The sequence below is a fragment of the Natator depressus genome, chromosome 4 (genome assembly GCF_965152275.1).
Source record: "Natator depressus isolate rNatDep1 chromosome 4, rNatDep2.hap1, whole genome shotgun sequence".
Classification (NCBI taxonomy): domain Eukaryota; kingdom Metazoa; phylum Chordata; order Testudines; family Cheloniidae; genus Natator; species Natator depressus.
Genome location: NC_134237.1, coordinates 35538592 through 35562392, shown reverse-complemented (window position 1 = coordinate 35562392; position 23801 = coordinate 35538592). Strand labels below are relative to the sequence as shown.

The following is a 23801-nucleotide window of genomic DNA, read 5'->3' as shown; positions in this document are numbered from 1 at the left end:
ATATCTTATAACACAATCTGAGTCATTTCCTGGCTTCTTTTGTTCCAACAGTGATCCTAAGACCATTTAAGTCAACTGAAACAACTCTACTGATTTCACTGGGCTTTGGATCAGATCCTATTTGGTGCTGGAATAACATACTACATTGGACAGTGGCATGGGTTGCAATTTGTGTGGCCAAAATCTTGACACAGACAGTATTGAAGGAAATACCACCTCTGAATGCACTAGATTTGGAAATGACATGAACAATTTATACTAGACACTGTAATTTTCAAACCTAAATGCCTAATCTTGGACACCCATTTCCCTCTTTGGGCACTTAACTCTGAATTAGAAATGTGGATGTCTGTCTGTCAGTCTGGGGACCTGATTATGCATTGATGGTCACTAGTTAAATACCGAAGTTTGAAAACTGGGCCCTGTATTGTAATGTAGATTACACTGACTTGATGTGAATTACAATAAACCCTTTCAAAGTGTAAAGGGCTATTACTCTTTTTGATTTTGGTTTTACAATATAATGGTACACTTCCCTAAGCACTAGCACACCCCAGCTACAACACCGGTCTGTGCAAGATAGCCCCAGTGAGGTTTCTCCTTCTGTGCTGTGGCTGGTAACACAGGCTAGAAAGGAGCATCCTACTGAAGCACTAAAATATCTCAGCCAACTATCCCCTAACTCTGAGCCCTCTGTTCTGTGCCAACTGGAGATTAGGATAACTCTGTGACGCTGCCACATAGCCAATATCACTCCTCCTTTCCATGGGTAAAACAAGGAAGGATGGTACATTGCTTTTATTCTCAAACCATGCCCTTGGTTAACACCCTACCATGAATCATGGACAGACTTTTCCTTAAGCCCTCTGGGCTGTTAGGACCATGTACAGTATTAGCGTACAAGAGAATTAGGTCACTGCCAGTTGTAAACTTTTTTCCCCAGTACCAAATATATTTGGTCCCTGGTAGTTTTCTTCTCATGACTTTCTTTTGACTACTCCTTTCTTCTAAGAAGTGACAATAATTATAGAAATGAGAGAGAATAGGCGTATCACATAGCTAATTTGAATTAAAGACATTGAGAAGGTCTGTGCAGAGAGCTTAACTATTCAACAAAATTATGCTCTAACTCATCATACAAGCATATAATTTTCAGGTAAAATACCTGTCAGATCGGCCTCCCTCCAAGCTGTACCTTAGATAGTTCATACCATCTAGGAACTGGCTGCTGGGCAAAGAGTCATCACCTAGCTCTTTCAAGTCCTCTGGCCTAAGGTATTCTCCTCCATCTCCAGTCATTGTGTCATCACCTTGAAACAAAACACAAACACAACCCACACGGATCAGTAAACTCACAAGTCCCACATTATTTACAGATTGGGGTAGCATGTCAGCGGGATGGCACAAATAACTGGAAGGTAATTCCCACACACACCACACTGCAAATTACGAGCAATTAATATACACTGACAAAACCGGCACATCAAGCAGGATAAAGTCCACATCAAAATCAAGATGAGTAAGCAATCAGTTTTTGTCCTCCATCTTTTGCCATTGCACAGATTTTCTGAAGGACTAATTTCTGTATCATTCTGTAGATTATCTTTTAGTTTGGTTCCTGTAACGCTGATGCCAGCCGGCTACCAAGATGGTAGGTGTCAGCTACAAACTGACACACTCACAGCTGGAGGCCAGGCCAATTCACTTGTGTATTGGTATAGATCAGAGGTGGGCAAACGATGGACTGTGGGCCACATCCAGCCTGTGGGACCACCCTGCCCGGCCCCTGAGCTCCCGGCTGGGGAGGCTAGCCCCCGGTCCCTCCCCTGCAGCGCCGCCACCGCGCCGCCAGCACTCTGGCCCGCCGCTCCTCCCGGTCAGTGCGGGCGGCGTGGCTGGCTCCAGTGGGGCTGCGAGCTCCTGCTGCTCTGAGCAGCATCGTAAGGGGGTGGGGGGAGGGGTTTGGATAAGGGGCAGGGAGTCCCAGGGGGCAGTCAGGGGACAGGGAGCAGGGGACGGTCGGATGGGGCGGAGGTTCTGGGGGGGGGCAGTCAGGGGACAGGGAGGGTTGGATAGGCATGGGAGTCCCGGAGGGGGGTTGGTGGGCGTGTGGATGGGGTCAAGGCACTCAGGGAGCAGGGCAGGTTGGATACGGGGTGGGGTCCTGAGGGGGCCTGTCAGGGAGCGGGGGTGTGGATAGGGGTCAGGGCACTCAGGGAACAGGGCGGGTTGGATACCGGGTGGGGTCCCGGGGGGAGCCTGTCAGGGGGCGGGGGTGTGGATAGGGGTCGGGGCAGTGAGGGAATGGGGAACAGGGGGGTTGGACAGGGAGTGGGGTCCCGGGGGGGCAGTTAGCGGCGGGAGGTCCCAGGAGGGGGCGGTCAGGGGACAAGGAGCAGGGGGGTTGGATGGGTTGGAGGTTCTGAGGGGGGCGGGGTCCAGGCTGTTTGGGGAGGCTCAGCCTTCCCTACCCGGCCCTCCATACAGTTTTGCAAACCCAGTGTGGCCCTCGGGCCAAAAAGTTTGCCCACCCCTGGTATAGATCAAAGTGGTTGTTAAATACATTCAAATGTGTTTGGTGTTTAAACCTCATGAAAACTAATGGGATGTTGCATGCGTAGTTATCACTAATCTGAATACTGTCAGAATGTAGTATCACACATTGACATTGTATATACCCTATACCTAAGTGACTCATCAAACAGAAAGAAGCCGTGTAATGCAAATGAAGGACAGTAACAGGAAGGTGCTAATTATTGCGCTTTGCAAAGCAAATGGTCATTATGTATCATGATCAGAGATCAAAGACCCTAAATGCATTCCCTTCTCTCCATCATCAAAGAAAGAGCACACTTAGTTAGACCTTGTCAAGTTGTTTTTCTATGAGACACAGGAAAAAATTATTCATCTCTGAACTGTTTGGATTCTAACAGGGCAGAATAACTGAACAAGAAGACAGATATTCCAGAATTCCTTTATGTAGCCCTAATAGAACTTTTGGGAAACTGGGAGACTACTACATCTCCGAGACCTTTTGAAATTATAGACCAATGGTGCTCAAACTTTTGCACCCTTCCTTCCCAGTAATGGAATCCATCCATGCCCACCTCCCCCATGACTGAACAGCCAAGGCTTCCTCAGCAGCTGAAGGCAGAGCTGGGGGTGGAACTGGAGATGGGGGAGGAGCTGGGACGAGAGGCAGACCTGCCCAGGAGGCGGAGTGGAGCAACAGCTGGGGTCAGAGCTGGGCTGGGGAGGAAGAGGGAGGGAGGAGCTGGACCTGGAGGCAGAACAGGACTGGGGACTGACCAGGGTTAGCAGAGGAGCGAGGCTAGGGGTATAGCTGATCTGAGGGCAGAGAAGGGCTGGAAGCGAGGTGCTTCTTTCCTGCCCTCCCCCACCATGGGGGCTGGCCCTGACCCTCTTGTGTGCCCCCCATGGGGGTGCCCCACAGTTTGGGGACTACTGTTACAGACTATGACTCACCTGTACATATATTTTTACCTGCTTTAACCTCTCAGTAACTCTCATTCCTTTTTCTTATCTAACTTTTAGTTAGTTTACTATAGAATGGGTTACCAGCATTGTCTTTGGAGTGAGGTCTAGGATGCAAATCTACCCAGGTGAGTGATTTGTCTCTTGGGACTGGATGAAACCAGAATATTTTGTGATTTTTGGTGTAAGTGACCATTTATCACATAGTCCAGCTTTCCTGGGTGGCCAGATAGTCTGGCATGTTTAAGGGGACTGTCTGTGACTCCATTACGTAGTACTCTGGGAGTTCACATTGGTTACTGGCTTGGTGAAGTCTAATCATAGAACATACCACTAGTTTGGGTTGTCGGCCCTGCTTCTGACAGTCTGCCCTAAAATAGGCACTCAGGGTCGTAAGCCACTCCAGACAGTGTGACAGTTCCTTTATCCACAGCTACATTAGATGCTTGGACTGACAGTGGATGCTGAGACAATTTCTCTTTTGATTGCAAACTGTTGGTTTCAACTCAGAAACGTACATTTTTTGGCCCTGTGCCTGACAGGTACAAGTCAGTCCTCATTTGAATTCTCAGACATTCAAACTGCACTCCAAAGGACATTGTGTCAGTCCTGACAACAAGCATCCTTGCATGGTCACCCGTAAGATTCAAATTTTTAAAACACGGTAACTGATACTCAGAAGCTCCATGCCCATTTGCCATAAATTGGAAATACAATCACACAGGCGGTGGAAAAATGAACCAGGAGCAACTACTCATCATAAAAAATAGTTCACCGAAGGTGAAATCAAAACCTAAATTAGCCCCCCTTACCACAAGTATTGGCCATTACCATGCCCATTTCTCTCCCAAAGGCTGGGTAAACAGATGGACCTTACACCATGTCCTGAAGGTGAACAAATTTGTGCTTTTGGGACCAAATGAGGTGTAGAAAGTAGGGTCCCTCACACAGAATGCATGCATGAAGTAATAACTTGTTTTTCTCAAGAGAATCACCATAATTGAACTCACAACGCTATGTGACACGTGGAAGTTTCTCCCCATTTTTTTATAAATTTCCAGTGTGATCCATCTCCATACTGGAGAGAATGGTTTCTGCCAGCCTCAGTGAAGATACTCATTTAACCTGACATCTTTCTATCCTCTTTCCCAACTCCTTAGTGTGGTATTCCATGACTACATTGTGTCCCTGTGTGTTAAATGCAGGCCACAGAGATCCACCATGTTGCCCTCACCAATAATACCAGTCTACAAATTGCAGAAGTTTCCAAGTTTTCTCATTTCAGAGCTGCACTGGCATCAAATGAAGCAGACGGCAACTCTAATGCTGGCAAAAATTACCAGTCCTAGCTGTGATACTCCACCTTAATTTGCTCAGCTCGAGAAGCAGCACTGCAGCATTCCAGAGACTACAACTTAATATCAAAGGAGACAGCACTCTTATGCGCGCTGTATTCTGCAAATTTTCTTTGAGCTCAGTGAAGTTGCCATGTGGCCTTAGTTTGGCTGCCTCTATGATATGCAGTCCAAATATGCAAATCTGATTAGTTTAACAAAGGCAAAGAAGAGAGGAAAATATAGTGACAATGTATTATTGTTAACATCTATCCTCGAGATAATGTGTCAACTTTTCTGCTCGATTTAACTAGGACAGCAGGCTAAATGAACACTGCTTAATCATAAATACAGAAATGCTGGTATTTGTTTTCATAAAGAGCTTAACGTTTGATTTCAGTTGAACTTTTCTAGCTTGGTCAAGCATTATTTCCAGCTGTTAAATAAAAACATTTGAAAATTAAAATTTAAAGGAGTACTTGTGGCACCTTAGAGACTAACCAGTTTATTTGAGCATGAGCTTTCGTGAGCTACAGCTCACTTCATCGGATGCATAGCATATCGTGGAAACTGCAGAAGACATTATATACACACAGAGACCATGAAACAAAACTTCCTCCCACCCCACTGTCCTGCTGGTAACAGCTTATCTAAAGTGATCATCAGGGAGGGCCATTTCCAGCACAAATCCAGGTTGAATAGAGACTGGGAGTGGCTAAGTCATTATGCAAGGTAGCCTATCTCCCCTTTTTTTATTCCTACAAACCCCCCCCCCCCCAAGACGTTCTGGTTAAACTTGGATTATTGCTGTGCACATTGTAAGATGAGCTATTGCCAGCAGGAGAGTGAGTTTGTGTGTGTGGTTTTTGGAGGGGGGTGTGTGTGTGGGGGGGGGTGGTGGTGAGAAAACCTGGATTAGTGCTGGAAATGACCCACCTTGATTATCATGCGCATTATAAAGAGAGGTTTCAAAGAGGGATGGGCTATTACCAGCAGGAGAGTGAGTTTGTATGTGTGTCTGTGGGGGGGGGGGGGGGGGAAGGGTGAGAAAACCTGGATTTGTGCTGGAAATGGCCCTCCCTGATGATCACTTTAGATAAGCTGTTACCAGCAGGAGAGTGGGGTGGGAGGAAGTTTTGTTTCATGGTCTCTGTGTGTATATAATGTCTTCTGCAGTTTCCACGATATGCTATGCATCCGATGAAGTGAGCTGTAGCTCACGAAAGCTCATGCTCAAATAAACTGGTTAGTCTCCAAGGTGCCACAAGTACTCCTTTTCTTTTTTCTTTTTACGAATACAGACTAACACGGCTGTTACTCTGAAATTTGAAAATCTGACATCCAAAAACAAATAAAATCAGCGTTTTTATAATCTGTCTATCTCCATCTAATCTATATGCACACCTAAATCTTTAAAGGGTAACTACAAAGTCTTTTAAAACGCCATCTGTAATACTGAAAGAAAAAGAGTCTGGGCATTGTTTCACAGAAAACAAGAGAATGCATTTAATTGTTGCATATTTCCGGTCTTTTGTCAAACAATGCTTCCTGAGAATGTGACAATATAAACCACAGGACTTATTTAAACCTTGGAAGATATCAAGGGAAACCCGTTTAAAAGGAATTTCAAATGATTTTTCAAATAAACTAAAAACTTACAATCATGCCAAGCATTCCATCCATAACGGAAACAAAGGCAAAACCTTACCAGCTTTCATCCCCCTAGCATCCTTTCCAAAATATGACCCATCTCCATATTCATTCAAACTTTGGTGTCTGAGCTGCAACTACCAACAGTGGTACCAATTAGTTCTAATTGTTTAGGGTGGACATCTGTACACTGTGAACTATAATGAGACCATTAACACATTTCACAATGGCCAATGAACAGCTGACCTAGCCTATCCTTGAAGCAGTGACCTTGAGGGGCAAGGCACCATGACCAATCCCTTGAGTCATCCCATCTCTTTTATCACAACACCAAGGGCAGGTCTACTGTGTTCCAGTGTTCCAACAGCCAGACTATGGGTGTGTGAATAGCAATAGAAACCAAAGTTCTGTGCTGTAATTCCCCTGTGTGGATGCTGCGGGCATGAAAGAAAAGGTTCTTAATTCGCATTAAAGTAGTCCTCTTCAAACAGGACTACATTAATGAGAACTAGGAACCTTTTTGTTTATGCCCACAGCACCATATGGGGGAGCTACTGCACAGTATTTTAGTGCGTATTGCTATTCACACACCCCATAGTCTGGTGTTGGAACTGTGGGACAGTGTAGATATGCCCTTAATAACAATGAAAGAATACTGTGGCCTAGAGTATAAGCAAATAAAAATTATTTAATTTATCATATCTAACTACAGTCTATAGTTTAACTTAAAGCAATTTCTCATACAGTTGAGATTACCTGAATGTGTTAATTCATGGCAGGAGGATTACAGGTATGCAAAGAGAGTTACTTAACTGTATGTAATAAACAGACATTCCATCTTACACATCAGTATTATTAATATATATAACACCACCCATGGGCCACGATCAGGACTGATGTCTAATTGTGATACACAAAAACATACAAAAAGACAGACTCAGGAGAGCTTGATGTTCAGGTGACCATGAGTGCATTTCCACAGAAAAATCATCTCAGACGGTAGTTTTGTAGCCGTATAAAAACTGCCCTCTTTTATCATGTTAGAAATGATTAATCTGACCTACCAGCATTTTCTATTAAGTTGTGCCATCATGTTACTGTCAAATTAACGACATTTAATTTACACCACTTATTAAGCAAATCATGATGCACTGACCAGTTGACACTGCTGCTTCATGATCTGTGCTGGCTGCCTATTAACTTGTAGGAGGAGTTCAGTGGGTCAGCTTTCACAGCTGAGGCCCTAAATTGTGGCCCTGATTACTTGAGAGATTCTCTCTCCGCACATGAGATCAATACTGTTACAATCAGCAGATGCACTTGATCATGACTAATCCAGTAAGACCCCCATTCTGACTGAGGCCTCTGAACACTATTTAATTACAAATTAATAAAATAATACATAATTATAATAATACTAGCAGTCTGATGAACTCCCCCCAGGACTTGCAGAGAGACACCCTACCACAGTGGAGGAGTAGGAGGGTAGCTGGCTTAGCCTATGAAGAGAAGCCAGCAGTAGATACTTGTGCCTGTGTGCTTAGTGTTATTAAAAGTGGTGAAGAGTTGACATCATGGTGATAAAGGGGCATGTCACATTAGGTGCAAAGGTCAGCTCTCAAAATGCAGTTCCTAGGAGATTTCTGTCTGTCCAGAGCCTGATGGTGGTGGAGGAATGAGGGGAAATCCCATTGCCAACCATTGTTATAGCCCAGGTGAGAGCAAACTACCGCCCAGCCCCATGGCACAGCAGGGCTAAGGCAGGCTTCCTGCCTGCCCTGGCCCCTCACCACTCTCGGAAGCAGCCGGCACCACGTCCCTGGGGCCCGTAGGGAGGCGGGGCAGAGGGCTCCATGCATGGCCTTCGCCTGCAGGCACCACCCCCCGCAGCTCCCATTGGCCGGGAATAGGGAACCACGGCCAATGGGAGCTTCAGGGGTGGTACCCATAGGCGAGGGCAGCGCACGGCGGAGCTGCCTGCCCTACCACACAACGAGGAGCCACTGTCGGACATGCTGGCCACTTCCGAACCCCTCCGGCACCCCACACCCTGCCCTGAGCCCCCTTCTGCACTCCAAACCGCTCCAGCCCCTTGCCCTGAGCCTCTTCCTGCACACTGGACCCTCTCCCACACCTCACACTCCCTCCCGCACCCCAACCCCCTGCCACAGCCCTACATTCATAACTCTGCATACAATTTCACTACCCAGATGTGTCTCTCGGGCCAGAAAGTTTGCCCACCCCTGTTACAGCCACATGAAACTGCTTTCAAACAGGAGTTAAGTAAAAAAGTAATCTCTTTGTCTAAGCCAATAATACTCTGTCATAATCATTCTGATAGTTCTGTGTTTTGTGAACATATATTCAATTTCCTATTTTCAACAAAAAGTCATGCTTACAGCCTACCATTTTTGAATAACCCTATAACAACAGGAGTGTAAACCCGCAATATCACAATTCTTTTTAAAAAATAAGGCAACAGATTTCAATTTCAAGTTGCTAAGGCAGTTTCTATAAACAGTAGGGGAAACATCTTGACAGTGCTTTGGGACTAGATTTGGTGCTTGGTTGGGCTAGAATAAAAAGTAAAATGTTTGCTAATAACTTGTGGGTCTTATTAAAACAAAAATAATTTTTATTCTGGTGATTTCACATGTTCAGACACCATTATAATGTGGTTATCAGTGAACAGACTGAAAAGAGAGTGTGTAGAGACCATAGTTCTCTGTCCTTCTCTGGCAAGCCCGGCTGAACATGGAGGCAATACTGTGTAACTGTTATAGGAGACTGGGAATGGGCTCCTATATTTTAATTCCTAATTCTTCTAATGACTTACTGAGTGATAGGGCAAATTACCTAATTACACTGACCCTCCTTATATGTAACTCTAAAATGGGGGTGGATACTTTCCTACCTCGAAGTGTGGCTTAAATCAGTTAACCAACAAAAAAGCACTTTGAGATCCTCAAATGAAAGACACTGAGTGCAATATATCATGATACAGAGAGCAGAATTTGGGAAGCCACATACAGTTCTTAGTTTGGGATTTATGGCTCTGGGAGAAGCATTTAATTAAGGCTTTTAAAACAAGCCAGATCAGCTTGGAATGCATTTTCATTATGGTACTCTGGTCATTATGCCCACATCTTCAGCCAGGATTGGGGCTCTGTGAAATTTTCTCCATGCTACCCTGGAAATTCTCTCTATAAATCAGCTGATTTGGGGGATATGGTATTACTTTTAATGCAATAGGAAAGCTCTAACTCATCACAGTCCCCTCCCAGCAACATAACTGTACTGTGGAAAACAATTGCCGAAGAACTGTTCTTCCAGTCATTTTCCCATAATATTTTCATCAAAGAAGGCCAAAGGGATAAATTAAAAAAGAGAAAGGGGGCTGTGCAAAAAGCTGCCAAAAACTGTTTTTAATGTAAGCTCTTAAAGCTGAATACACTTATGTTAGTTTGCCAAAAACATTGTCTTCCCTTGCTATATATTGGTAAGGTCCACAGGATGCTGTACAGCTCCCTATGTGGACTGTGCATCTTAGAAGTAACAGGTGGAGACGAGGCAGCTAAGGCAAGTATGAATTTTTTATTCAACTCTGAAGTATCTTTAATGGCAAATATATTAAAGATCACCCCCTGAGAATCTGCTTGGAAACCTTTGATTCCCCAGAGTCAATGCTCCACTCAGTGTATTACACCCATTAAACAATTATCTGCACTACAATGGGTTTAGCTAATGAATATAAGTGCCATAACACAGCTGTAGATTTTTGCATCTTCAGCCAGTTGAAACCCCAGATATTCTACAGCTACTTGATTGTGGATGCACATCACATCATGTCAGCTATATGTCACTCAGAAAAGCACTTACAGAAAGATAGGAAATGGAGCAAATGAAAGTCTGCACGTGCCCCTACTGTCTGGTGAGAAGAGGGTAATCAAGTGCACTAGCCCTAATCTGCCCTCCCGGGATTCTGGGACGAGGAGGATGACTGAAATGTGTCTTCTCCTGAATTAGACCACTGTAAAGTGAATTCTAGTATTTGGCAGGTGGCCAAGCTGTCACCTGACAGAGAATAAACACTGCCTCTTTAGGATGTGAACCAGAATAAAATATTCACAACCCTCCATGCCACAGAAGCTTTGATAAGTAATGGATGCTGACTGACTGGCAGGCTGACAAATCCAAAGTAGGTCTACTGTACAATGCCAAAAAGGGAATGAAGTGCTACAGCAGGGGGCTGCCAACAGAAGAGAGCTCATGTAAGTTGCTCCCAAGCACCAAAAGTTCCTATTCTACAAGTTGGATCCCATGCCTGTTCCCGCCTCTCCTCCCCTTGGGCAGTCAGTCAGTAGAAGCCTCAGGTGTCAGTAACTCCTTTGCGTGACTCCCAGAGGAGAGACAGAACAGATCCTAAACACAGATTTTGGGCAGGGAATGTCTTAAAAAGACTTGAAGAAGAAATGTCTTCTTTCACCTAGGGAAAAGGGTCACTGAGAGAAGATACGTCCCACCAGAATGTTGCTCTGCCTGTATGGATGGAAACAGCTCACTCCAAATCTCATTGATTTTATCCACAAAACAAGAAATTTTATCATAACATGAGGAACTCATGCCAGCCACTGAGTGGAGACAGCTTGGATTAACCAGGCCATCTATAACCCAAATACTTTCACTGACAGAGATTTTGTGGGTACTAGGGTGGAAGGAAAGAAATGGTTCTTTGCCTTGAGCTCAGTGGTACAAAGTATTGCATCATTTGTCCTTCTAAGTTCAAGAGGATAGATAAATGCATGTCTGTCTTTCACTCAACCCCTTTCTTTAAGTACTACACAAGAGAAGCACCAAAAAGGGGATAGGTATTTAGAAATGTGGTCACCCTTTTTAGCGTACTCAAAGGAAGAGAGCTCCCCAGCCAGCAAGCCAATATCTTCAGCCAGCTTCTTTGAATATGAACCTGATCCTGAATAAGTAATGTGTGATGTAGTATGTCAATGTCTTATTGTAACTTTGCCTTAATAAAAAAAAATGTTACATGCTAATATGTGCTCTGAAAGCTTCATTCACAGGAGAGTAAAGGAAAAACATCCATGACACTCTATTTCAACACAGGGACCATGTTCTAATGACTTGTGGGATTTACATTAACTGTTAATGACTTATGGCACTGTTAGCATCCAGAGAATCTGTCATTAATTAAGATTATTAATGTCAATGTAAAAACAACATGTGAATAGCCATGCAGGAAAGATAAGAAAGTACACTCTAAAGCTTGTGGAGAGTGGAAATAATTTCGGACAGCTACTGTTCTTTAAAGATGGGTTTCAAAGATGTTGTTCAGATGGGTAAGACTCAACAGAAATCATGCCCCTTCCTGTAATGTTCTGATCTTGGTTTAGAAAGAAAAAGAACTAGGCCATCTACAAACAGTTGCTTCAATAAACAGTTATGTTAATATATAATCAGGTCCTGCTAGATCCTGTGGAAAAAAGAATTCCATTTTCAGAATTGCTGGTAAGGTCATCTGTTACAATGATTTTAAAGGTATATGTCATAAGTGCCTCTTAATCATTCTCCAGCCTTTTCTTATTGCTACCTTTTCCACTGAATGAAGATGAGACCATTTGCGAAAGAGTAGAGTAATCATTCTTGGCTTGAAAGTGAGTTTTTGCCCTGCAAAACAGCTACGGAAAACAGACACTTTCTTATGCAATCAATGTGTTTCTTGTGTTTTGAGTCATGCCTGCTGATTTTACTGGCCAACATATATGGTTATTACTAAAGATGGTCAGGGAAGGTTTCTATTTTCCTGACAAATGTCATTTTCTGTCAGAAAAAAAAGTTTCAATTGAAATTTTTCAACCAGATCTAGTTATTATTTTTGGCTTGTCTTAGCAATGCAGAGCCAATGTAACTATGGAAGAGAGTGAGATCATCTGCTTCACATGTCAAAAAAAATTCTGACGGCAGAATCTTTATCGCTGACAGTGCGTCATCCAGAAAGAATCCATCCTGACTTTCAAATTTACAACTGAGTTTGTTCTGGCACTTAGAAAAAAAAATCATTTTACTTGGAAGTCATTAAGAGACTACAAACATGGAACCCAACAACGCCATTTATACAGAGTACTGCACTTTAACACAAATAGCTCTGTCTCAATAGGCCCAAGCAAGAGATCATTTAATAGCTAACCATTTTTTCTTTCACAGCTAGAGTGTGAAATCTAGAGTATGGAGATCATTTTGAAATGAGGGGGAGATATTGGCTAAATTTCTCTGCTGGTTTCCCATGCCTATCACAGCATGCACAGAAGAAAGGTATTATTGTATTATTGTTCCCTTCCTGTCAATAAGATTTTAGGAATTAGCTTTGATATACTTACCAAATACTTCCTATGAATGTACATTTCTCTCTCTCTTTCTCATTGAGGCTTTTGACCTGCTTCTGTAAGTCATCCATACTTGGCTACATACAGAAAGCCAAATCTTGTTCTCAGTTATAAAATAGGAAATCCAGGGTAAGTGCATTCATTTCAGTGCAGGTTTTCTGGATTTACACTGGTATAATGCGACAGCAGAATTTGGCCATGTGGCTTTAAAGTATAATGAAGTATTTATAAATTGTGTTTCTTCATTCTAACCAAGATTTTACATCCTCCACCTCCTGCTATTAGATAATTTTGGAAGGCCCTATGTTTTCCACTACGTAATACACAACTCCATTGGAGTTGTGTGCTCTTATGTCAGCAGTGAATTTAGCCCTGACTAGTCTGCTCAACTTCTTTCTCACACACATTAACTAGGCTTGGAAAATTAGATTTCTATTAGTACATGTCATTTCTCCACACACACAAAAACGGTTGAAAAAATATTTCCAGTACTGATAATCAAAATTTACAGATAGGCAAACTAAGAAAAATACTGCTTGAGAACTTATCAGAGTTTAAGGATATGTATTCTGTATATTTTGATGTGAGAAGTTGTGTTTTAAAGCTTTAATTATTTGAATCTCAGTATCTACGGTCTTTAAGCAATTTTTGTCTGACCCTCCCCAATGTCTGACCCATTCCACAATTTCCCACAACTTTGAAAATTTAAATGAGTGATAGAAAAAAACTGCTTAAAATAAACACTATGATAAAAAAGTAAAAATCTAATTCTGCCAAGCCTACACATAACCAAATAATACTCCCATTACTTTAATGCTGCTATAGAAGGCACTTGAATATCTGATGTGATTCAGTGAGGAACATTCTTGAGAAGAAGCTACAAAGCAGCATTTTAGCATTGTTTACAGAAAAGGTTATAGAAGGTACTAGGCAACCTTTCAATATGTTTATCACAACGCAATTCCAGGCAGGTGCAGCCATAATGTATTTTGAACAAAGAATATACCTACAGCATTTTATTATATAATTATAATAATCATGTCATAATCAAACTAACGTTTGATTATTTCAATTTCTGATGTGAATATAAGTTTGATATATAAAGGTAATTGTGTTGATGTAATATACTTAGATTTCTGCAAGGCATTTGACTTGGATACCACACGACATTTTGATAAAAAAACTAAAACACAAAATTAACATGGCATATATTAATTGGATTAAAATTGGCTAACTAATAGGTCTCAAAACGTAATTGTACAGGGAATCATCACTGAGCTTCTAGTGGGTTCCCACAGGGATCAGTTCTTGACCCTCGGACATTTAACATTTTTATCAATGACCTGCAAGAGTACATAAAATCATCATTGATAAAGTTTGCAGATGACACAAAGATTGGAGGACTGGTAAATAATGAAAAGTATACATCATTGATACAGAGCTATCTGGATCACTTGGTAAACTGGGCTAAAGTAAACAATGTGTTTTAATATGGTTAACTGTAAATGTATACATCTGGGAACAGAGAGTGTAGGCTATACTTGCAGGATGAGGGACTCTATCCTGGGAAGCAGTGACTCAGAAAAAGATTTGGATGTCATGGTGGATAATCAGCTCAATATGAGTTCCCAGTGCAACACTGTAGACAAACTGGCTAATGCAATCCTTGAATGCATAAATAGGGCAATCTTGAGTAAGGGCAGAGAAGTTATTTCACCTCCATATTTGGCACTGGTGTGACTACTGCTGGAATAGTGCATCCAGTTCTGGTGTTCACAATTCAAGAACGATGTTGATAAATTGGAGAGAGCTCAGAGAAGGGCTATAAGAATGATTAAAGGACTAGAAAATATGCCTTATAGTAATAGACTCAAGGAGCTCAATCTATTTAGTTTAACAAAGAGAAAGTTTAGGGGTGACCAGATCACAGTTTATAAATAGTGGGCAAATATTTGGTAATGGTCTCTTCAGTCTAGCAGACCAAGGTATAACAAAATCCAATGGCTGGATGTTGAAGCTAGACAAATGAAAATTTTTAACATTGAGAGTAATCAACCATTTCAAGAATCTACCAAGGGTTGTGGTGGATTCTCTATCACTAGCAATTTTTAAATCAAGATTTTTTTTTTAATAATATGCTTCATTTGAAAAGGAATTATTTTGGGGAAGTTCTGTGGCCTGTATTATACAGGAGGTCAGACTAGAAACTAGAGGATCACAATGGTCCCTCCTGTCCTTGACATATATGAATCTATGAATAATAATACTGCTCTTACATAGAACTTTCAATCCATAGATCCATAAGTGCCATACAAAGGAATGTATCACTATTCCCAATTTACAGATGGGGAAACCGAGGCACAAGAAAGTGAAGTGACTTCCCCAAGGTCACACAAATAGGTCAGTGGCAGATCCTGTGATAGAACCCGGGGTTGTTGATTCCCACTTCAGTGCCTAAACAAAACAGTAATACCTCATTAGCTCTTGTCAACTTTTCTTGCATATGGCAATATTGTGGCCACGTTCATTAAATGGTTTGAATATTTCACATACTCAAGTTTAGTGTATGCTACAAAATGAATGAAGAAACCTTTTTTATCAGTGCATTTCTCTTATAAGAAATAGGATTTTCAGTTTATAAATTCCTAGTAAGCCACTTTTCTTTTAATCAGGAATCTGGCAGAATAGGTTATGGATTAACTCTGAGCTTTTATGAAATCTAAAGTCACATTTTTCTTGTGCTTCAATGATGAGTTACTTCTACAGATTACATGAAATCACTATCACTAATCCATGTTTATGAAGGGATATGAAATCCCACTCTCCCATGGTTATTATTACTTTGAGTAAGTATGAAATCCATAGGACTACTTGAGAGTAAGGGACTACTCTGTGTGAGTACAGATGGAACAATTTGGCCTTTAGTGATTAAAACATGTAGCGATTTAATGCATATTAGGTACATATAGATGTAGAGGACATATGTTACTTTCAGCCTGTATGATTAAGCTATTTCTGATTTTAGCAATACTTTAGCAAATTCATTATTCTAAAGATCCTCTTCTTTAGATGACTAGTATTTGTTGATGTTTAAAAGAATGACACAATGACAACACAAATTTATTTCTAAAGCAAAGATGGGATAGAATCTTTTGTAATTTGTTAGACAGTAAACACTAGGGGTTTATTTTATAATGATTATTCCTCTTTGAGTGTTGTTATTCTAAGGCTGATTTCTGGGACTATTTCTTCTACATATAAAAAATCATACCCTGGCCTTTTATATTTTCTTATCCCCTTTCCGCAAACAAAAATGAACTTTATTTAATCAATGTCAAAATACAAAATGATGCCATGATCTAGTCCAATGGAAACAGAATTGAGAATTAGGAGTTGCTTTCTCTGACATAAACTCACTGCAGTTTCTTGGTTTAAGTTCTTTTACTTTTCCGCCTCAGTTCCCCTATCTATACAACGGGGATGACAACAGTTAAAATCTCTGTCTTGAGGGAGTTTTGAGCATAAATTAATTACTGTCCGTGGAAACATTTAAACATGTATAGCATTAAAATAAGTGCTAAGTATTTTATTATAATTATTATTACTTTAAGTGGGGCAAAAATAACATATAAGTAATGGCTGCATAGTAATAATGACATTACTCATCAATTATCTGAAGGGAAAAAAAAATCTCTCTTCTCAGTTGTCTAGAATGTCTTGCCTCATCAACATTCATCTTCAAGGACCCAGTCCTGCAGAAGCTTATGCACATGGTTCACTTTACAGCTATGAGTAGCCCCATTGATTACACATAACATTAAGCACATGTGTAAGTCTTTCCAGGATCAGGGCCTTGATCTGTCTGAACTTCTAGAAAGTGTCTCTCTATTTCTGTAGTATGTACAGCACTGATCATATTGTTGGTGCTAAACAAATAGTAATGATAATAAATATGGAGCAACTAATATTAATCTTTAAGAAGCATTCCTTATTTTAGATTACAATTCAATTATGCAACATACTTGATTTCAATCTGGGTTGTAACAAAAAATCTTTGGTCCTGATATCAAGCTTGTGAGGCAGGTAAACACTCACTGATGCCAATGGATATTTTGCCTGTGTAGGTCTATGTAACGGGGCCCTTTGTGGTAATGTAGTGGGATTTGTTCTTTGATGTAATAGTGTTATCATCTGCAAAAGTTTCCATCTGTCACTCCCTTTGCTCCTTCAGTGCCTCCCTCTCACTGCTCCCTTTCTATCCATTCCACTTTCTATCTTCCACTCATGACTTCACTTTCTGCCATGCTAGCCTGACTTTGGAACTCCCTGGCCTTCTGATGCAAAAGATGACTACCTTTCTTCATTCAAATCTTGCCTAACATTCACTCTTTCTGCCAAACCTATTGATGGTGACCCATCTGAGAGTCATCACATCACACGTGTCTGCATTTCCGTCTTTCACTCTGTTTTATACAACACCAACCACATATTTCCGGTGCTTAAAAATACATGATACAAACCATGATGTTTATTTAAAAATAAACAGAAACCAATTTAACATACAAACACAAAATACCGAGCCTACTGCCTCTATGTGAATAACAATGTTGCCCTCAGCACCAAACTCTTGCAGATATTCTCAAGAGCAAAAGACCCCCAGTAGGACTCTTGCTGCTAAACGTACAAACTACAGGGTGAAAATTACCAAAGACCAAGTGGGAGCCCAACGGACCCACATACAGTGGAAGCCTCGCGCCATCACTGAGACATTTAAAACCTGAAAAATAGCAAACATCCTCCAGGAAACAATCCAGGGAGATGAATGGACTAGATGGCTTTTCTGATTTTACATCATTGACACTGGACATTGCATCTGAATTATTATTCATATATGATTATTATATTGTTAATATAGTATTACAGTCATAAACAAAACCACTGCTTCACAGGAAAAATACCAAATAACAAACTCCTCCCATAAATAGGCTCCACAGTGGGGCTCTGAAATATTAACTTGCTCAAGTATTCCTGTCATGTTCAACTTTTTAACTATATGATTAAAGTTAGAAGGTTTAGTGTGTCACATTTATTTATTTATTCAGAAATATATCTTGTCACTGTAATACAGGTAAGGTCAAGATCTGCAAGAACCTTATTGCTAGTCTCTTACAGACAATCCACAATTATGAAAAGGCTGAGTCTCTGTAATAAAAGGTCTCTGTCTTCTGGCCTCCAGCTACTTTAATTTCCTCTTATAGTCACCACCCACAACGACAAGTTTGCATACCCCCAAAATGCTTTTGCCCCCAAGAATGGATTTTATAAGCAGGGTGACATGAAGTGCAATCATTGTGATCATTCTGCTCAGTGATCAACAGTATGATCACAGAGGCAGCATTGGCATAAATGCTTAGTATAGCGCCTATGCCCTGAGAGGAGATGTAGAAGACAGCTGATTTCCAGTCTGCTAGCTTTTTGATAAACTCTGTTTGTTGGCTGGTGACAAGAAAACCCAGAATGTTAAGATAATAATCTGGAGGGAATTAGTCATGCCAAAAGGCCACAATAAGTGCTGTCAAATAATGAATGGTACAGGTAAAATTGCCTTCAGATTTTCTGGCTTCTCCATACAGAAAAATACACACAGACATGCTCTCAAAAGTAACAACATGCATCCGATGAAGTGAGCTGTAGCTCATGAAAGCTTATGCTCAAATAAATTGGTTAGTCTCTAAGGTGCCACAAGTACTCCTTTTCTTTTAACATGGATCAGTATTAGGCACCCAGATTATTCAGATTCAGATCATCTCAGCACAAAAATAAATACATAAAACCAAATTAAACAGAAACAGAAAAGTTTTTGTGTCTTACTCCAAGAACTCCTTCTAACAGCACCTGTGCCACTATATGCTTCCCCATCACTGAGGCGTTCATCATCAGAGTGTTTAAAGGCTGCACAACATACAAGTTAGCTTGAGAAAAGGGGATAGCCAGTAACTAGCTCCTCCAGATACAGCAGTGGAAAGCCATGCTGTGTTTTGCAGATTAAAAGAGGATTGAATGGTAGCTTACATGAACAAAGGGGATAGAAAAATATAAACATAATGCTGTAATTGTTAAAGGCCTTATTTTGTCACTCATGAGTAGTCCCATTCGGATTGTTCAAGGAGTAAAGTGCTGCTCAAAGGGAATAGAGATGGCAGAGTCAGGCCCTAGAGATATAATTGCATTGATTACATTGCGGAGAAGCCTAACATATTCTTGACTGCATACAGATTTGAATGCTTGTTGATTTATGGCCTGCTGTCTTGTTAAGCATGGGCAAATTGACAAAAGAAATCAAATATCTGTAGTTCAACACACAAAATTAGACACAGGATAAATTTTAAAAATTGCCTAAGTAATTTAGCAGCCTAAAAGCCATCTCAAAAGGGTATCTAGGCACTTAGGAGCCCAAATCCTATTGACTTTCTATGAGACTTAATCTTTCAAGTCACTTTTAAAATTGTAATTTAGGTTCCTAAATCTCTTAGGCACTCGCAATCAGGACAATCCCCATCAGATAATAAGAATCAGCAGATATGCCATGCATAAAATATCATTACTATAGAATTATTCAGCATTTCAGATAGAAAAAGAAAGAGAAGCTAAACCATTATTATAATCTGTAAGTCTATCCACCATTAGTCCAGAAGTCACAGTATTTTAAATTTGTCAACTATTCTTTCATAAACTATTAAAAATGTATCCCCCAAAGCTAGCTTGCTTATTTCTATTCAGTATAAACTGCCCAAAGGTAATAATCCCAGATAAATTTCACAGATGTTTTCTTGGGACTAAGCTAAGTGATATAACATACACCTCCAGTCAGCAGATGGGGTTAAATCTGAAAGGGTGCCATGGCCTCAGTGTGTTGTTACTTTATGTCATGCTCTATGAATCTGTGGTCAGCAAGTGCCAAAAGGCCTTCAAGGTAACAGTTTCATCTCCTTCAGACATATGCATCTTTACCTAATGTTTCCAATTAAACAAAGATCCCTGTCTATTTCTCTGATATGCATATCTGATACAGGTGGACCTGATCCAAAATGTTCAGCGCCTCAAACCTCTCTTTATAGTGGGTAAGTGCACCTTTGGAAAAGCTTTATATATATGAATTTTAAACTCCCATGTTTGGAAGTGTTTAGTCTTCAGAATTTGGTTCTGACCATTACAAACATACAAGACATTTGGATCTAGAGTTTTTGGATTGGGGTCATCTTTAATGCCTCTATTCAAATCTTGTAGCCAAAAAGGCATTAAATCAAGGACTTTAAACAGCACACGATTTCAAGAATTGAAGCGGCTTAATTCTATACTGTAGGTGGCATAAAAGACACTAAACAAGGGAATTTAAGTCGCTCACCTTCCTCATCTGAAACATCCAGGACCTCGGTCATCGTCTCAGGTACATTCAGCTTGTGTTTCTCAGTCACAGTCTGCAGAGACAGAATAATCATCTCTCAAGTTAAGCATCAAGAAAAATAGCAGGCATTTATCAGGGTATTTTCAACAACAGCTGCAGTTCAATCTGTTCAGACATTTTACAATGCTGTCTCTTCCCTCTGATTTTATTTTTCAGGGTGTAATCTTTACCATTGTTGCTCTTGCTTTCTATTTGTGCTACAGCAAATGATCATTTATTCTGGAAAAAACATACAAAAAGCACATATATAAATAGATGATATATGTAGAGTAACTCAGATCAATGCTTCCAGGATGGTTCTAAATTGAATTAGGTAATGTCTACAGAAGAGCCATAGAAAGTTGTATGGGACATATGGAAATTATTGTAAAACATTTGGAAATTAAGCTATGAATGATGTGAAATATTTAAACTGAAAAAGATGAAGAGTATTTAGAAAGACCATATGATGCATTTCTTACTTGAAATAGCAATGTGTATTAATGTTACTCTTTTCATAATTATTACAAATCACCCTATATCGTGGAGTGAATGTACATGGCGATTTACACACACACAAATTCAGACAGATCACCTGCACCAAACAGCTTACAAGATTAGTTATACAAGGCAAAACCACCAGAGACAATACATGATAGCAACAGTTCAGGTAAGGGTGAGCATGGGGGTTATTAGAAAACAGATTTTTAGAATCAGTGACTTTGCATGAAGGACTCAAAGAGGAAGACAGAAGGTACTTGCCCATGGAGTGAGACTGGGAGAGTGAGGGAGACTGATTCAACAAAGGGAGCATCACCTTAGCATGAGGTCATGTGTGGGTCAAGGACATGAAGAAGGCAATAAGGAGAGAGCATTGTGAGGAGTGTGGGGCATGAAAGGGTTCTGTGGAGAACAGCAGGTATGTTCTATAGATGGAGACAAGATGACAAGTCAATGAATTCAAGAGGAATTCCATGGTCAGAACAGCACTAGCTAATATACAACCACTCCATGGCCACAATCCACTCTGCAACCAGCCTGTAGAACTGGATATCTGTGAAGGAGGGTTTACACTTCATGTCTTAAAGTGTGTAACAGTGGATGTAACCCAGAGGTGGGCAAACTATGGCCTGTGGGCCACGTCCGGCCCACGGAACCGTCCTGCCTAGCCCTTGAGCTCCCGGCTGGGGAGGCTAGCCCTCGGCCCCTCCCCTGCTGTCCTCCTTCCCCGCAGCCTCACCTTGCTGCCAGCGCTCTGGCCCGCTGCTCCTGCCTGGCAGCGCAGTGGCCTGGCTGCGAGCTCCTGCTGATCTGAGCAGCATAGTAAGGGGGCTGGGAGCGGGGGGGTTGGTTATGGGGAAGGAGGTCTCGGGGGGCAGTCAGCAGGGAACAGGGGGCAGAGGTTCTGGGGGGGAGGCAGTCACGGGACGGGGAACAGGGCTGGGTTGAATAAGCGTGGGAGTCCCAGGGGGCCTGTCAGGGGTGTGATGATAGGGATCGGGACAGTCAGGGGACAGGGAGCCTGGGGCGGCTGGATAGGGGGTGAGGTCCCAGGGGGCTGTTAGGGGCAGGCGTGTGGACAGGGATCAGGGCAGTCAGGGGACAAGGAGCAGCAGGGTTGGATAAGGGGTGGGGTCAGAGGTGAAAGTAAGCCGGTACGCCCCAATATGGCGTACCGGCAAGAGCTGGTGCACCGTAGTGGGGCAGCCTGGCTTCCCCAGGGGGAAATTTAAAGGGCCTGGGGCACCCAGCAGTGGCTGGAGCCCCAGGCCCTTTAAGTTGCCTCCAGAGCCCCGCTGCTGGAGCCCTGGGGTAGCGGCTGTGGGGCTCCAGTGGCTATTTAAAGGGCTCGGGGCTCCCCTGCTTCTACCACCCCGGCCCTTTAAATAGCCGCTGGAGCTCCGCTGCCGCTACTCCAGGGCTCCGGGGACTATTTAAAGGACCAGGACAGTAGAAGCAGGGGAGCCGCAGGCCCTTTAAGTAGCCCCCAGAGCCCTGCACTGCTGCTGCTACCCTGGTGGGGGGGGGGTGAGGACGAGAAAGACGGGGGGGCATTTACCTTACAGGGTGGGCTAGGGCTGGCTCTGACCCGCTCAGACCTGCCCCTTCCAGGGGCGAGCTGGCCCCAGTGTACCGGTAAGTCACTCGACTTACTTTCACCCCGGGTGGGGTCCTGGGAGGGGGTGGTCAGGGGAAAAGGAGCGGGGGGGTTGGATGGGTCGGGGGTTCTGAGGTGGGCAGTCAGGGGGTGGGAAGTGGGAGGGGAGGATAGGGGGCAGGGGTCAGGCTCTTTGGGGAGGCACAGCCTTCCCTACCCGGCCCTCCATACAATATCATAACCCCAATATGGCCCTGGGGCCAAAAAGTTTGCCCACCCCAACGTAACCCCTTTGTACACAGGGGAGTGTCAGGAGACAGTATGTCTGTTGAAGCTCTCACAGGAATAGTTATCCACTGCTTCACTCTCAGTTCTGGCCAGTACCCTAAAAAGCATAAATGAACCCCAGACGTGGAAGTAGCAAAACAACATATAACTCTTGTGATATTTATTGAGGGATGAACCTTGAAGCCCCTACTCAATTCATGCTCAGGCAAAACTCCCACTGAGGTCAATGGCAATTTTGCCTGAGTAAAAACTGAGTGAGCACTTCCAGATCTGGTGCTGTATTTCCATACTTCTAGCAAGCCAGTGAAGAAGATAGCACTATTCATTATTATGATGCTTTTCTATACATATCAACACGTCTCATCATTGCTGAATCTGTGAACACTGGTAATTTGTCTAAGTTTAAGTGTCTAAAATGCATTAACTGCAGACAATCCGTTTCAATTTACCTTCCTACAGTTTGTATGTGGGCAGGACAGAGGGTGGGCAAAACTGGTTGCCTGCAATCTGTTATTCATCTTTAATTACATCTTAACCATGATTCAAGGAATTAACAAGTATGGTTTTCAATGCATGTGTTACGTGTTCCAAGCACTTTTGTACTCATTACATTCCTCAGCCAATTCTTTGACTCTTTTTATCACTCCCCTAGAAAGGTCAGACAGCAGTAGGGAGTCTGAGCCAGCTGAAGCAGACTGAACTCACACAGCAGTGCAGGTGACCTCAACCTCCTTCTTTGTAGCAATAAAAGCAATGAATTAAGAAATAAGTGCTAAATAAACAAAAAGACTGACACTCTACAAATGGAATAAGGTGAGAAGGAGGACAGTATATTCTTCAAGTGATGGGCAAAGCACTGTGTGTGTACATCAGTTGTTAAAAAGACGAGAAAGTAACCCAAATGCTGTACTGCTGCTGTGTATGAGCACTGAATAACCTAGCCAAGAACTCAACAAACAAACAGAGAGGGAGAGCTCTGAGGAAAAGAGAAAAAATGGAACTGCCTAGAAAAAAATTAAGTAAGAGTCAGATATGAAAACTCTTATGAAGTTTATCTCTGTCTACAATAAATGCAACAGACCATTCATTCATCG

General features: G+C 42.1%; 1 protein-coding gene across 1 annotated transcript in view; it reads right to left on the bottom strand.

Moving 5' to 3' along the window:
* Positions 1 to 23801, bottom strand: part of ANK2 (ankyrin 2) — a 256841-nt gene that overhangs the window by 81724 nt on the left and 151316 nt on the right. The window contains exons 23-24 of the mRNA XM_074950755.1: positions 20283 to 20355; positions 1166 to 1310 (exon numbers count right to left, since the gene is read on the bottom strand). Coding sequence (XP_074806856.1) covers positions 1166 to 1310; positions 20283 to 20355 — 218 coding nt within the window. The remainder of the gene's footprint in view (positions 1 to 1165; positions 1311 to 20282; positions 20356 to 23801) is intronic.